General features: G+C 43.8%; 1 protein-coding gene across 4 annotated transcripts in view; it reads right to left on the bottom strand.

Moving 5' to 3' along the window:
• Window positions 1–15,867, bottom strand: part of ATF7IP (activating transcription factor 7 interacting protein) — a 127,196-nt gene that overhangs the window by 22,108 nt on the left and 89,221 nt on the right. For all 4 annotated transcript variants that reach the window (XM_083366737.1, XM_083366740.1, XM_083366739.1 and 1 more), the window contains exon 10: window positions 15,457–15,542. In XM_083366737.1, the coding sequence (XP_083222863.1) occupies window positions 15,457–15,542 (86 nt within the window). The remainder of the gene's footprint in view (window positions 1–15,456; window positions 15,543–15,867) is intronic.

Below are 15,867 nucleotides of genomic sequence, written 5' to 3'. Positions count from 1 at the left end.
AGATAGCAACAACAGAAATAAAAATGCAGAAAACAGAATATTAACAAAAGCTCTACACACTGTGTACACAATTATTAGACGAGTATTTTGGAGTATTAATTTTCTTATTGAACAATTATAGTGCTCTCAATCAATCCAAAATGTTAATAAACCTCAAATCTGAATATTTAAGAAAGTAAAAGTGAGGTTTTGGTTTTTTTAGAACATCTAAAAGTAAAGGTAAGGGTTCCACCGCACATGCGTGCTAGTCGTTTCCGACTCTAGGGGCCGGTGCTCATCTCCGTTTCAAAGCCGAAGAGCCAGCACTTGTCCGAGGATGTCTACGTGGTCATGTGGCCGGCATGACTAGACGCCAAAGGCACATAGAACGCTGTTACCTTCCCATCGTAGTGGTCCCTATTTTTCTACCTACATTTTTACGTGCTTTCGAACTGCTAGGTGGGCAGAAGCTGGGATGAGTAACAGGCGCTCACTGTTACACGGCACTTGGGATTCGACCTGCCAAACTGCCGACCTTCTGATCAACAAGCTCAGCGTCCTAACCCACTGAGCCACCGCGTCCCTTAGAACATCTATATGCGCACAATTATTGGGCAACTATTAGTGTGAAGAATTATCATGCAACTAAATGAAAAACAAAAGTTTGCCATCTCACTCATTTGCATCTGCTAAAGTGAGAATAATAAACAACTCAAAATATACAAATAAACATGACATTTAAAAAACAACCCAGTGACCAATATAGTCACCCTTCTTTACAATCAGTCATGACCCTTCCATTCATAGTCTGTCAGTTTCTTGATCTGTTGGCGATCAACGTTTTGTGCAGCACCAAACACAGCCTCCCAGACATTGTTCAGAGAGGTGTACTGTTTTCCTTCACTGAAAATCTCCCATTTAAGAAGGGCCAAAAGTTCTCAATAGGGTTTAGGTCAGGTGAGGAAGGGGGCCATGTCATTATTCTTTCACCTTTAAACCCTTTACTGGCTAGCCATGCAGTGAAGTACTTCGATGCATACGATGAAGCATTGTCTTGCATAAAAATCATGGTCTTTTTGAAAGATGCAGACTTTTTCCTGTACCATTGCTTGAAGAAAGTGTCTTCTAAAAACTGGCAGTAGATCTGGGAGTTGATTTTGAGTCCATCTTCAACCCGAAAAGGTCCAACTAGCTCATCTTTAATAATACCAGCCCATATCAGTACACCAGCTCCACCATGCTGGCATCTGAGTCAAAGCGGAGCTCTGTGCCCGTCACTGATCCAGTCATGAGACCATCCATCTGGTCCATCAAGAGTCATTCTCATCTCATCAGTCCATAAAACCTTTGAAAAATCTGTCTTTAGATATTTCTTGACCCAGTCTTGCCATTTCAACTTATTTGTATTGTTCAATGGTAGTTGGGTTTCAGCCTTCCTTACCTTGGCCATGTCTCTGAGCATTGAACACCTTGTACTTCTGGGCACTCCAGGTAGGTTGCAGTTCTGGAATATGACAGCACTGGGTGGCAATGGGTTCCTGTAGCTTCACTCTGGATTCTTCTCAAATCTTTGGCAGTTAATGTGCATCTATTTTTCTCAACATGTTTCTTGCGACCCTATTGACTATTTGCAACAAAATATTTGATGGTTCTGTGATCACTCCCCCAATATCTTAGCAAATTCAAGAGTGCTGCATTCCTCTGAAAGACTTTACAATGTTTTACTTTTCAGTCTTTTTGGGCCCATTTTGCCTGAGGAAAAGAAGCTGCCTAATAATTATGCACACCTTGACATAGGGTGTTGATATCTTTAGGCCACACCCTCCCTCATTACACAAATACACATCACCTGATATGTTTATTAAGCATTCAGGTTTATACAGTTGCAAGAAAAAGTATGTGAACCTTTTGGGATTACGTGGAGTTTTGCATGAATTGGCCATAAAATGCGCTCTAAACGTCATGTAAGTCACAACAATAGAAAAACACAGTCTGCTTAAAATAATACTACACAAACATTAGCTGTTGTCATGTTTTAATTGAAGATAAGATGGAAACATTCACAGTGCAGGGTGGAAAAAGTATGTGAACCTTTGGACTTAATAACTGGTTGACCCTCCTTTGGCAGCAATAACCTCAACCAAACGTTTCATGTAGTTGCAGATCAGACCTGCACAACCATCTGGAGTAATTTTGGACCACTCCTCTGCACAAAACTGTTTCAGTGTAGCAATATTCTTGGGATGTCTGGTGTGAATCGCTCTCTTAAGGTCATGCCACAGCATTTCAATCAGGTTGAGGTCAGGACTCTGACTGGGCCACTCCAGAAGGCGTATTCTGTTCTGTTGAAGCCATTGTTTTGTTGAATTACTTGTATGCTTTCGGTCATTGTCCTGTTGCATCACCCATCCTCTGCGGAGCTTCAGTTGGCGGACAGATGGTCATACGTTTTCCTGAAAAATGTCCTGATAAACACTGGAATTCATTTTCACATCAATGACAACAATCCGTCCAGGCCCTAAGGCAGCAAAGCAGCCCCAAACCATGATGCTCCCTCCACCATGTTTTACAGTGGGGATGAGGTTTTGAGGTTGGTGTGCTGTGCCTTTTTTTCTCCACACATAGTGTTGTGTGTTTTTCCCAAACAACTCAATTTTGGTTTCATCTGTCCACAGTATATTTTGCCAGTAGTGCTGTGGAACATCCAGGTGCTCTTTTGCAAACTTCAAACGTGCTGCAATATTTTTTTTGGACAGCAATGGCTTCCTCCGTGGTGTCCTCCCATGTACTCCATTCTTGTTTAATGTTTTCCTTATTGTAGATGTGTCAACAAAAATATTAGCATGTGCCAGAGATTTCTGTAGGTCTTTAGCTGACACTCTAGGATTCTTCTTTACCTCATTAAGCATTATGCACTGTGCTCTTGCAGTCATTTTTACAGGACGACCACGCCTAGGGAGAGTAGCAACAGTGCTAAACTTTCTCCATTTGTAGACAGTCTGTCTTACCGTGGACACATGAACATCAAGGCTTTTGGAGATACCTTTGTAACCCTTTCCAGCTTCATGCAAGTCAACAATTCTTGATCGTAGGTCTTCTGAGAGCTCTTTTCTGCGAGGCATGGTTCACATCAGACAATACTTCTTGAGACCAGTAAACCCAAAACAGGTGTGTGTTTTTAAAGGGCAGGACAGCTGTCAGCAACACATCCAATATCATAACAGTGGTTGGAGTCAAGGTTGGCTCACTCCTGGCTCCAATTAGCTCTTGGAGAAGTCATTAGGCTAGGGATTCACATACTTTTTCCACCCTGCACTGTGAATGTTTACATGTTATGTTCAATTAACACATGACAACAGCTAATGTTTGTGTAGTATTATTTTCAGCAGACTGTGTTTTTCTATTGTTGTGACTTACATGACGTTTAGAGCGCATTTTATGGCCAATTCATGCAAAACTCCATGTAATCCCAAAGGGTTCACATACTTTTTCTTGCAACTGTACAGTTTGGAGATGGAAAATATGCATGAAAATGATAATAATAATAATAATGATAATAATAATAATAATAATAATAATAATAATAATAATAATAATAATAATAATAATAATAATAATAATAATAATTTTATTTGTATACCGCCCTTCTCCCGAAGGACTCAGGGCGGTGAACAGGGCAATAAATAGTAAAATACAGAAATACAAAAATTAAGAATGAATTAAACCAAGAGCCCAGTATTTCAGAACAATAAGTTAAAATACATTTAAAACGTTAAAACAATAATAAAACCCAAAACCCATCAGGCCAGGCCGGCTTGTTCAAACAAGTAAGTCTTTAGATCCCGTCGGAAGGAGCGAAGGTTGGGCGCCATCCGGAGCTCAACCGGTAAACGGTTCCACAAATCCGGCGCACCCACAGAGAAGGACCTCCCCCTGGGGGCCACCAGATGACATTCTCTGACTGGTGGCACCCTGAGGAGGCCCTCTCTGTGGGAGCGCACTGGGCGGAGGGAAGTTGATGCCGGCAGCAGGTGCTCCCTAAGGTACTCCGGACCCATGCCATGTAGGGCTTTAAAGGTCATTACCAGCACCTTGAATCTCACCCGGAAGACAACTGGCAGCCAATGCAGCTCACAAAGCAAAGGTGTAACATGGGAGTATCGGGAGACTCCCAACACAACTCTCGCGGCTACATTCTGCACCAGTTGGAGCCTCCGAGTGGTCCTCAAGGGCAGCGGCATGTAGAGAGCATTGCAGTAGTCTAAACGAGAGGTCATGAGCGTATGAGTGACAGTACGCAAGGTATCCCGGTCTAGATAGGGCCGCAACAGGCGCATCAGGTGAACCTGGGCGAAGGCCCCCCTAGTCACAGCTACTATATGATCTTCTAAAGAAAGCTGTGAATCTAGGAGGACTCCCAAGTTGCGAGCCCTATCTATGGGGGGGTAATAGTTCACCCCCCATAGAAAGAGATGGAATATTCTGAATATCCCGAGATGCCGGTACGCACAGACTTGTCAGGGTTGAGTTGAAGCCTGTTCCTCCCCATCCAGATCCGAACCGCCTCCAGGAAACAGGACATCATTTCAAGGGCATCACTGGGGTGGTTTGGGGTCGAAATAAAAAGCTGGGTATCATCAGCATACTGGTGATACCCAACTCCAAAACCACGAATCTCACCCAGCGGTTTCATGTAGATGTTGAACAGGAGTGGCGAGAGGACCGACCCCTGAGGAACTCCACAAACGAGAGGCCTCAAGGTCGACCTCTGCACCCCTGCCAACACCGACTGCGAACGTCCCAAGAGATAGGAGAACCACTGAAGAACCGTGCCTCCCACTCACAATCCCCTGAGACGCTGCAGCAAGATACCATGGTTGATGGTATCAAAAGCCGCTGAGAGGTCTAATAGTACTAGGACAGAGGAATATCCCCTGTCCCGGGCCCTCCAGAGATCATTCACCAGAGCGACCAATGCCATCTCCGTGCTGTATCCGGGCCTGAAACCCGATTGGTATGGGTCTAGATAATCCGCTTCATCCAGAACCAGAGGGAGTTGATGCACCACCACGCTCTCAACAACCTTCGCGAGAAAGTGAAGGTTGGAGACCGGACGAAAATTGTTTAACACAGCTGGGTCCAAGGCAGGCTTCTTGAGGAGAGGTCTCACCACCGCCTCCTTCAAGACGCCGGGGAAACTACCCTCACTCAGAGATGCAGATATAACCACCTGGAACCAGCCTCGTGTCCCCTCCCGAGCCCCGTAAACCAGCCAGGAGGGGCACGGGTGCAATAAGCATGTGGTGGAGCTCAGCCTCCCCATAATCCTGTCCACTTCCTCTGGAGTCACAGGATCGAACTCCTCCCAGATAACATTGACAAGACCATCCATATCCTGATCGTCAGACTCTGCCTAGTCGGAGTCCAAACCGGTCCGAATCCGAGCGATTTTGTCCGACAGATGTTGGCTAAACTCCTCGACACGACACTGCAGGGGTTCCTCCCTCACCTCCTGATTAAGGAGGGAGCAGGTTACCCTAAACAGGGCAGCCGGGCGATTATCTGCGGACGTGATAAGGGTAGCGAAGTGGTTAGACCTCGCCACCCTTATCGCTGCGAAGTAAGACCTAATACAGGTTCTTAGTCGCAATCGGTCGGATTCAGACCGGCTGGATCTCCAACAGCTCTCTAGGCCCCGTCTCCGACGCTTCATCTCCTGGAGCTCTGCGGAAAACCATGGAGCCTGCTGGGATCTGCACCGGGTCAGGGGCCGCAAGGGTACAACTCGGTCGAGTGCCTCCGTGGCCGTCCTTTCCCAGGATTCCACTAAGGCATCCGCCGAGCTGTGAGCAAAGGAGGCAGGTGGAAACCCAAGGGTCACCTGGAACCTCTCAGGGTCCATTAAGCACCTGGGGCGGAACCATCTAGTTGGTTCAGCACGCCCACGGCGTGGAGTGGCAAAACGGAAGACCAGCCGCAGGAGATGATGATCGGTCCATGACAGGGGCATAACAATTGGAAAAACCCCACCAAGATCATCTAACCACTGTCCAAATAGGAAAACCAAATCAAGCGTGTGGCCCCCTACATGAGTCGGTCCATGAATTACTTGTGTCAGGTCCATGGCCGTCATGGAAGCCATGAACTCCCGAGCTAACTCAGATGATCCTCCCAGGGATGGTAGATTGAAGTCACCCAAAACCGTAAGTTTGGGGAACTCAATCACCAATCCCGAGAGGATATCGAGAAGCTCAGGCAGGGCTGCCGCTGCACGACTAGGCGAAAGGTACACCACCAGCAAGCCCAACTGCGCCCTAGGACATCTCAGGAGGAGAGACTCACACCCGACTATCTGGAGAACGGTGGTCTCCTGTGGACACAAGGTCTCCCTCATAACAACCGCCACTCCCCCGCCCCTACCCTGAGCTCTAGGCCGGTGCAGCACCCTGGTGGGCAAAGATCAACCAGAGGAATACCCCCCTCTGGGCCCAACCAGGTCTCCGTGATGCAAGCCAGGTCCGCCTGCTCACTCTCAACCAGATCCCGGATGAGAGGAGCCTTATTGACAACGGACCTGGCATTCAAGTACACCAGTCGGAGCTCAGGTGGCTGCACATCCTCGCTCCCGGGACCTTGGGGCGAAAACAGAGGGTCGGAGCGCCTCACCGCTTGGAGATAGCGAAGATGCACTCCCAAATGTCGATACAGCCCTCTGTTCGTACACCTGCTGCCATTCCCTAATGTTGTGGGAATTGGTAATCCCACAACCCGCTCCAGAACTCCAGAGGCAACCGACCCCCGCTCCCCCCCCCACGTGATCAATCCTGGAGCTGGCCTGAACAACAGTTGGTGGACACTCCCCATTTCCAACCAACCACGAAATCCCACCCCACTCCGTAGCCCCACAAAAAAATTGACTAAGAAAGTAACCAGGGGCCTATTACCGTATTTTCCGGCGTATAAGACGACCCCCCAACTTTTGAGATTTTTAAAAATTTCCGTCTTATACGCCAGAAAATCAGCGAGCCCGGGAAGGCATGCCCTCCCCTCTCACTGTGGAGGAAGCAGGGCAGGCTGGCGTCTGGCGGGAGCCGGCAGGGCAGTCCTGCGCACGCGCGCGCTCCCTGGCTAAAGAGTCCTCGGGGAGCCATGGCAGGCGCCTCACACTCTTCCCTAAGGCAGCATCAGCGGAGGCGTCAGGCGGGAGCCGGCAGGGCAGTCCTGCGCACGCGCTCCCCGGCTGTTAAGGAGCACTCCTTAGCAGCCGGGGAGTGTGCGCATGTGCAGGACTGCCCTGCTGGCTCCCGCCCGACGCTCTTCCCTCTTGAGGCCTCAAGAGGGAAGAGCATTGGGCGGGAGCCGGCAGGGCAGTCCTGCACACGCGCGCACTCCCCGTCTGCTAAGGAGTGCTCCTTAACAGTTGGGGAGCATTCGCGTGCGCAGGACTGCCCTGCCGGCTCTCACCTGACGCCTCTGCCGATGCTGCCTCAAGAGGGAAGAGCGTGAGATGCCTGCCATGGCTCCCCGAGGACTTCTTAGGAGCCGGGGAGTGCGTGTGTGCGCAGGACTGCCCTGCTGGCTCCTGCCAGAAGCCAGCCTGCCCTGCTTCCTCCAGTGAGGGGAGGGCGTGCCTTCCCGGGCTCACTGACTTGCAGCCAAGCCGGAGCCGAAAGGGGCTTTTCCTTCCACCCACCCTTTGGAATAGACACAAGAGCTTCCGGGATCTGGCGTTTGCAAGGGGGAGGGGAAGGGGCTGAGAGGCTCTTGGGGGTGGGAAGGGAGAGTCACGTTGGAGGGGGGACTGGACTAAGGAGGCTTGAAGTTGCTTTGCAAGAACGGGGCCGCTCGATTGATTTATGTACTATTTTCCGGCGTATAAGAGGACTGGGTGTATAAGACCCCCCAACTTTTGAGATGATTTTCATGGGTTAAAAAGTCATCTTATACGCCGGAAAATACGGTAAATTTGTACCGGAGGCCCCTGTCCCTGCCATCTCTCAGGGTCCCAACAATCAGGCCCTTTATCAAGATGAGAAGTGGAGAGAAAGGCGGGTCGCACCCAGGAAGGGGGGGCACCCCTGAGGGCGAACAAGTCCGTGCTGGTATAGCAAAGGCGAGTCATAATTGTCCAAGCAAGTCCAGCAAAAGGCAGTCCCATAATTAATCAGGAGGATCTAAGAAAGAGGGTAAGTGGGTGTCCAGACCACCAACCCAACTCCACTGCCACTCAAGCTGGGTGAACCTCCAGAACAGGCCAACCACCATCCTCTCACGACAGTCGCAGCTCTGATCCAGGGAGTAGCCTGGAGCACACGCCCAGGGTAAGGCATACCCCATAGATCTCTCACCTCTAGAGGGACAGCAGATGTAAGTCTAAGCCACTCTCTCACCGTGGCTTTATACCCGGGTCCTTCTGAATCCTTTGGGGGCACAGCAGACAAAAGAATTAAGCAGCTATTCGTCCAAGGCAAACAAGCCTGATAAAGTAGCAAAATATCCCAGCTGCAAATGTTCTCCTCCATGGGAGGAGAGGGTCAGGCGATAAGTGGGCAAACGGGAGGAAACCAAGATCCCCGCCGATCTTCCGCTAGGCCGCAAACTCCATCCAGCCGGTCTCCCAAAGCATGAGCGACATATAGTTTGTACCGCCCAACCGTCCGCGACATAAACTGGCCACATTCCACCACTGGGCCGCAAGTCTCCACGTCTGAAAGGCCACAGCACTCCAGCTCACCTCCACACCACGCGCCTCAGACGTGGCCCCTCCGAAGGTCGCTGAGGATGCCGAGACTCACGGAGATATGGTCAAAATACTCACTTGCCTAATAATTGTGCACACAGTGTAAAACAGGGGTCCCCAACCCCCAGTCCGTGGACCAGTATCGGGCCATGACATGCCAACAACTGGTCCACACAAACAAGACCCATCTGTGAGATGCAGGCAGTACACAAAACCACGCCCCCTCCAGTCCGCGGAAAAATCTTTCTCCACGGAACCAGTCCCTGGTGCCCAAAAAGTTGGGGACCTCTAGTGTAGAAAGCTCAATGAGCATGTAACAGTCTATAGGGAGCTCTCACCTAACAGTTACTGGGACCAGAACTGCTGTTGCTAAGAAATGCAATCATAAACTGTAACATGATGTGACCATGCCACTTCGCAATGGCAGTTCCAGCAGACTCTGGTTGCTGTTATTAAGCAAATCACTAGTTGTTGTTAAGCGATGACCTCATGTAAATGCAACTTCCAACTTTCTGCCAACTTCTCCATTGACTTTACTTGTAGGAAACCAGCAGGGAATGTTGCAAATTGCAATCATGTAATGCTGCAATGGTTGGAAATGTGGGCCAGTTGCCTGGATTGTGACCATGTGACTATGGGACTGCTTCAATGTCTGAAACTCTGAAGACTATTGTACCATTTGTTATGCACTGTTGCAGTTTGAATGGTTGCTGAACAAGTGCTTGTTAACTGAGGACTATTTGTAATACTACTTCCGTTACCACCTGCCTTTATGTAACTCAATTGGTAGCTATTGTATATCCTGACAATAAGGTATTGTTGGGTGAATTAATAATTTTGTTGCCCTTTTCTATAAATGTTTTCAGCTTTACAATACCCATTTTGAGAAAGTTAATAGAATTATATTGAAACAATCATTTTATAATATATATATATTTTAAATGTCAACATTTTTTATAACTGTCATTGGGGGTATATTTTGGAGGAATTATGTTAGATGCAACTAAGATTACCAAAGACTGCATAATTTTGGATCTCAGATTACCTAGTACTTTATACACTCTTTAGTGAATTAGAAAAGTTTTTTAAAGCTCTTCATAGTCTATTCATGGTTTCACTGGATTGTTAAGGTTTCACATGAACCTTGTTACCATAATGTTTTCAAGATAATTTAAAACCAAAATAAACTGCCAATTTTCTACAAGATGATGATTCCACTTATTTCTTTTCTAGCATAAAAGCTACTTGAGTCTTTTGTTGCTTTTCAGTTAATCACCATTCTATAAGAGAACCTACCTCTTGACTGCTACATTTACCTCTGAGACTTTGGAGAGGAGGGTGAGATGGACTGATAATTTATTACATTTTTATTTTTTATTTATTAAATATGTTTGTTGCCCATCTCTCCACAGGGTGACTGATTTACAATATTGAAACGAAACCATAAATATATAAAATAAGTAAATTTACATTAAATTTACAATAAAATACAAGTCATAACTGAAGATGAGGAGGAAGGAAATGGAATATATGGAGTTGATCAATCACATCCAGTGTGATATTCTCCCTTTGAGAGCCCAAGCCAACTGACAGAACAAGGTCTTCAGGTTCTTGTGGAAAATCAGGAGCGTGGGAGCCAATCTCACCTTCGGGCAAGATGTTTCAAAGGGTCAGGTCCATGCGCCATCCTGAATTCCCTGACTCACAGGGTCCACAGCATGCCACGTTTGCCAGCAAGGGTGGGGAGGGTCTCTCCCATAGGAGTGAGATGGTTCCTCAAATAACCTGGACCCATGCCATGCAAGGCTTTATAGATAATAACTAATGCCTTGAATTGCAATCAGAAGCAAACTGGCAACTAATGCAGCTCTTGGAACAGTGGATAATTTATAATAATTTTTTTACAAAATGTAAAAAAGGAAAATTTATACAGATTTATACATTCTACAACTGAATGTTTGACAAGGAATACTATGTTTTTTTAAACCAAACGTATCAAAAAGCACAAATTCTTTTCTGCTTTCTCACTATTTAAATTTGTAACTGTCCTGTGTAAACTTGGATATCAATAAAAGAGAATATTTGTAGCTCAGGGTCAAAATGAGGAGTCGTTGGAACTCTCTGAGCTTGGTTGCTTTCTTGTAGATGTTTCGTTATTCAAACTAGGTAACATCATCAGTTACTAGTAAGGAATGGGGTTTGCTCTCAGTTTGTATTCTTGCTGGTGGGGGTGGTCTTAGAGGGTCCTTTGTTTTTTTAATATTGTTTATCTGTATGTGTCTAAGGTAAAGGTAAAGGTTCCCCCGCACATGCGTGCTAGTCGTTTCCGACTCTAGGGGCCGGTGCTCATCTCCGTTTCATAGCCGAAGAGCCAGCGTTTGTCCGAGGACGTCTCCGTGGTCATGTGGCCGGCATGACTAGACGCCAAAGGCGCACGGAACGCTGTTACCTTCCCACCGTAGTGGTCCCTATTTTTCTACTTGCATTTTTTACGTGCTTTCGAACTGCTAGGTGGGCAGAAGCTGGGACGAGTAACAGGCGCTCACTCTGTTACGCGGCACTCGGGATTCGACCCGCCAAACTGCCGACCTTCTGATCGACAAGCTCAGCGTCCTAACCCACTGAGCCACCGCGTCCCTGCATATGTGTCTATTGATGGCTAATTTATCAGAGTGCCAGGCTTATAGAAATTCCATAGACATAAACAATATCTATAATATGTAAAATAGACTCTCAACAGGCCAAAAAGGAAACAAAAGATCAAAACACTTCCCCACCAGCAATCAGCACCCTACTGAGCATTGATTAACTCCAAGATTAACATGACACCAACAATCAAGTAAACAATACTTCAATCAAGGAACTGTCTAACAAGCTAACCATAAACAGCCCAACCAAAGAACTTGCAAGACCACCCCCACGAATACTGACAGGGCAAGCCACTAGATAGAATATAAATGGAGAGCAAACCCACTCCTTGTTACCTAGTTTGGGTAATGAAACATCCGCAAGAAGACAACTAAGCTCAGAGAACACCAAGAACTTGGATATAAAATCTTGGTTTCATTTTCTACTTTGGAAGGTATTTTTGAATCAGTCTTTCCAGGTTAAATGCCACAGAAAACTATTTCAATGAACTAGGAATTATGTGTGGAATTTAGGAATGTGCAAGGGAGACAGTATAGGAGGGAGTGGCAGAAATTAGGTTCATTTTCATTCATAATTATATTTCTTACTTTCACGTTAGCTAATTTAATTTTTAATTTAAAACTGAATTACAAACTTATTTATTTTTTTCTAAAGGAGAACCAATAAATATGAAAAATAATTCAACTGCAAGTTTCTATTTACATCAGTAAGAGTAATAAATAACAAAAGAGAAATAGTTTGCTATTTTTATCAGTAACAGCTGCAAATTTTCCATAGATTTACAGATTTAGTAGTCTTAATATTTTGCTCAAGTTTTCCTTCTTATACCTACATTTTTAATATGTTACTACCATTTATTTATTTATACCCCAACTTCATGCTTTTTATAAATAACTCAAGTAATCTTTCCTCCTCCTATTTGCCCCACAAGAACAAACTTGGTAAGGTGGGTTGGGCTGAGAAAAAGAATACTTGACTAAACTGAATTTTTATATTAAAAGGAAAGAATATTTTTTAAAGTAGATGGCTCCTTTCCACATACTTCATACATAAAATGTTCTACTAATCTTAGCTGTTACAGTTCCCTTTTAAAGCAAAATCGTTTGAAATTATTTTACAAAATTTAGTATAATTTAATTACTCCAGTATTTTTGCAAATGCCAAAAACCAAACCACATTTTAAACTGTACCATTTACACTTTTCTATATACATTTATATTTGTTGTTTTCTTCAGTTGCTAATTCGTGCCCAACTTTCCTCGACCTCATGGACCACAGCACACCAGGCGCCCTTGTCCTCCACTCTCCCGGAGCTGACCCAAACCCATGCCCATACCTGTATATACATACACACGCACACACTATTTTTCCTAAAATGGTAACATCATGCAAAAGTGCAGAAAAATAGTAAGAATTAGCAAGAAAAATACATTCCATGGACATGGTAAGAAAGAGAAATAAACTACTTTAATATATGCAATATCTTTCAATTTGTTTCCCTGTAGACCATCCTTGCTTTTACCATATACTCAGAGATTTACTCATACATTGATTTGTTCTTGAAAATGTTCACTTCTTTTTGAGTTGTAATTGACTACAGTTTACTTCTATTGTATACTGTTCTTATAACATCCAGTAAAGATCCATCAGTTGTACTTATTGATGATGAAATTTTCAAAGGCTATCCCATCAGTTGTACTTATTGATGACCTTATTGATGATGATGAAATCTTCAAAGGCTACCCCATAACAAAATGACATCCATATTTTAAACATTCCTTCAATTACAATCTCTATACGATAGCCTTTTAAAAAGCATTGTAGCATTCTTCAAAATATTATATAATCACTTTTCCTCGGTTTTTTGTTAGACATTCATAACATTTTTTAAATTTCATTTTTAACATACCATTATTATTCCCATAAAATATCTAAAATACTATTTATAGGTCTTCTTTGTCTCAGCTTCATATGATGTCATTTATTGTGTTTATTTTTAATTCCATTCATTCTAGTGGGATTTTTGTTTAGTTCTCTTCATTCAATTTTCAAAAATAATCTGAATCACAATTGGTCTATAATTCCTTTGCCTGCTTTAATTATTCCTTGCTTTCTATTGAAATAGCAGCATACATTTGTGTTAAGCACGCTTTTATACATATTACATTGTACAGTCATTTTTTTCAGCAATCATTCTATTTCTTCCCTCATCCATAGCCTTTTCATCTTTCCACTACACACTTTTCATACTTCCAACTAGCACTCCATACACTGCTGAGGTACTTTATAACATAATTATTTCCCCTCAGATCAAAATAGCGTTCTTATGTCCACTTTCCACTGATTCTGTAAGAAGAATAAGCTATCTTTTAACACTTTTGTACTATCTCTTCCTGCAGTCATTCTACTTTTACTCTATTTTATTTCATTTTCCTCTAAATCTTTCTCCCCCCCCCAAGATTCACTCTATTTTATTTCATTTTCCTCTAAATCTTTCTCCCCCCCAAGATTTACTTTTGACCATACCAAAAATTGGTTAATCCAACATTCATAATCTCTCATCACTTTTGTAATCCCAAATTTTCATTGTAAACAAAACAACTTTTTGTAGTCATTTCTTCAGTATGTGTACACATGAACAGTTTTTTGCTTAAACCATGCATTTGAAACATTGGTATCATTTTTACAGAAGAAACCAAACAATAAACTATTCATTTTGTGGACTCGAAATGGCCCAATAATTTTTTTCTGTATCTCCTATACACCCATTCATAGATATCATCCAGTGGAGTAAATTATATTCCTCGTTTGTATTTGCTCAGAATCTTAAATAATTTCACCCAAATCACAACCTTGATTTACACAGGCTTTGACTCCTGTGTACAGTAGTAGGCAGCACCTTCTGAGCATGCCAACTTTCTCACTGTTAAGTGCAACAGAGTAAATAATCTAGCCATATTATAATCTACATTTTTCAGCTGTAGCTACATAAAGCTTAACAGTTAATCTGTCTACTCCTTACTCCTATCGAGATATACCTAGAACTAAAGGATCAATTATAGATGCAGAATCTTTCACAATTTCTAAGATGGTCATCCAAGTTGCCAATACCTTGCTCATGTATCTGAATCTACCAGCTTTGCATATGGAGCAGTCAACCCAAATGTTGAAACACCTAGCCTGGCAGTTTGGACAGAATTTACCAACTGATGGTCCCCATATCAGATGTTGCTGTTGCTGAAGCAGGTGGAGTCCACCAACCCCTTCTTGGATAATAGATATGATAGGAATTCAAAGAAATGTATGATATTTGTTCAATGTGAAACAAAGAATTCTGTATGTAGTATTTGCACAACTCTCTAATTGTTGCTATTATCTGTCCCTTGTATAAAAGAACTGCTAACTGCTCTAGGATTGGCAGATTCTGTTGTTCAAAAACTATGTCATATAAATAAATAAGGAATAAGTAACATTTACTTTTTATTAATACTCTGAAATAAAAAGGAAATTATGTGCCCAATAAGTAATTACAATACTTGACCTGTGTCAGAACCCTGTCTTTCTATGGGCATGGAGATTCCTGCTCTCTTTCGGGTTCTGCCATTCTTCTGGGGGGAGGGGGGAGCTTGGGGTTGCTACAGTGTATTTCCTTTGCTTTGTTCCTTGCTCTATCCTCTTTCATGTTTCTTTCTTGGACAATGGAAAGTGCCTCTGGCCATCTGCCTTATCTCCAGGCACGAAGAAGAGTTGCGGAGACCTAACAGCCTTGGAAGACTTGGAAGCTGTGCCTTATCGCTCCGTTCCCACAATATTTTCACACCTGCGGATTGGCCCATTTGAACCATCTGGATGGACAGTTGGGGTGGGGTTTTCATTGACTCCTGACTTATTGATTTGCAGAGGAAACCTGAGATCCTGCCTTCTACTACTGCTGTCAACACCTTCCAATAAAAGTTCCTTTTGAAATGATGTCCATTTCAAGACTTCTGCTTTCCTGGGAGGCTTAAATGAGGCAGGTCCTTACAACCTGATTTGCTGAATGGAAGAACAATAAAGTAGTCTCTATAAAAACAAACAAACCAGCATACCTGCGATGGTACTTCAGGTGCTTTCTTATTTGCTATATTATCTGCTGCTGGTGGTGGAGGTGGTAACAATCTGGATGTTTGATTCTCTAAGGAGATCAAGAAACAACTTCATTGCATTGCCTAACAAACACACGTTTAAGACATGTAACTATTTTTCCTTCTATAAGATTTCACTTTGCTTTTCAATTAATTTATTTTTACAGTTTATATATTAAAGGTGGAAATTTTTTTGAAGTGATTTATCTTGGTCTGATTTTTTACATCTCAAAAACCTGACATTTTAAAGGGATACATGGACTTTTTGTATCTATTTTATCTCTGTTGCAGGTAAAGTGTGTGATGCAACAAACATTCTTTTATAGTGCCTGGAGGCTGTGGGGGCCTGGATGGAGAACAACAGACTTCAGTTGA

This window comes from Vipera ursinii, assembly GCF_947247035.1.
Source record: "Vipera ursinii genome assembly, chromosome: 6".
NCBI classification, from domain to species: Eukaryota; Metazoa; Chordata; class Lepidosauria; order Squamata; family Viperidae; genus Vipera; species Vipera ursinii.
Note: the sequence above shows the minus strand (reverse complement) of the source record. Positions and strands in the feature narration are given on the sequence as shown.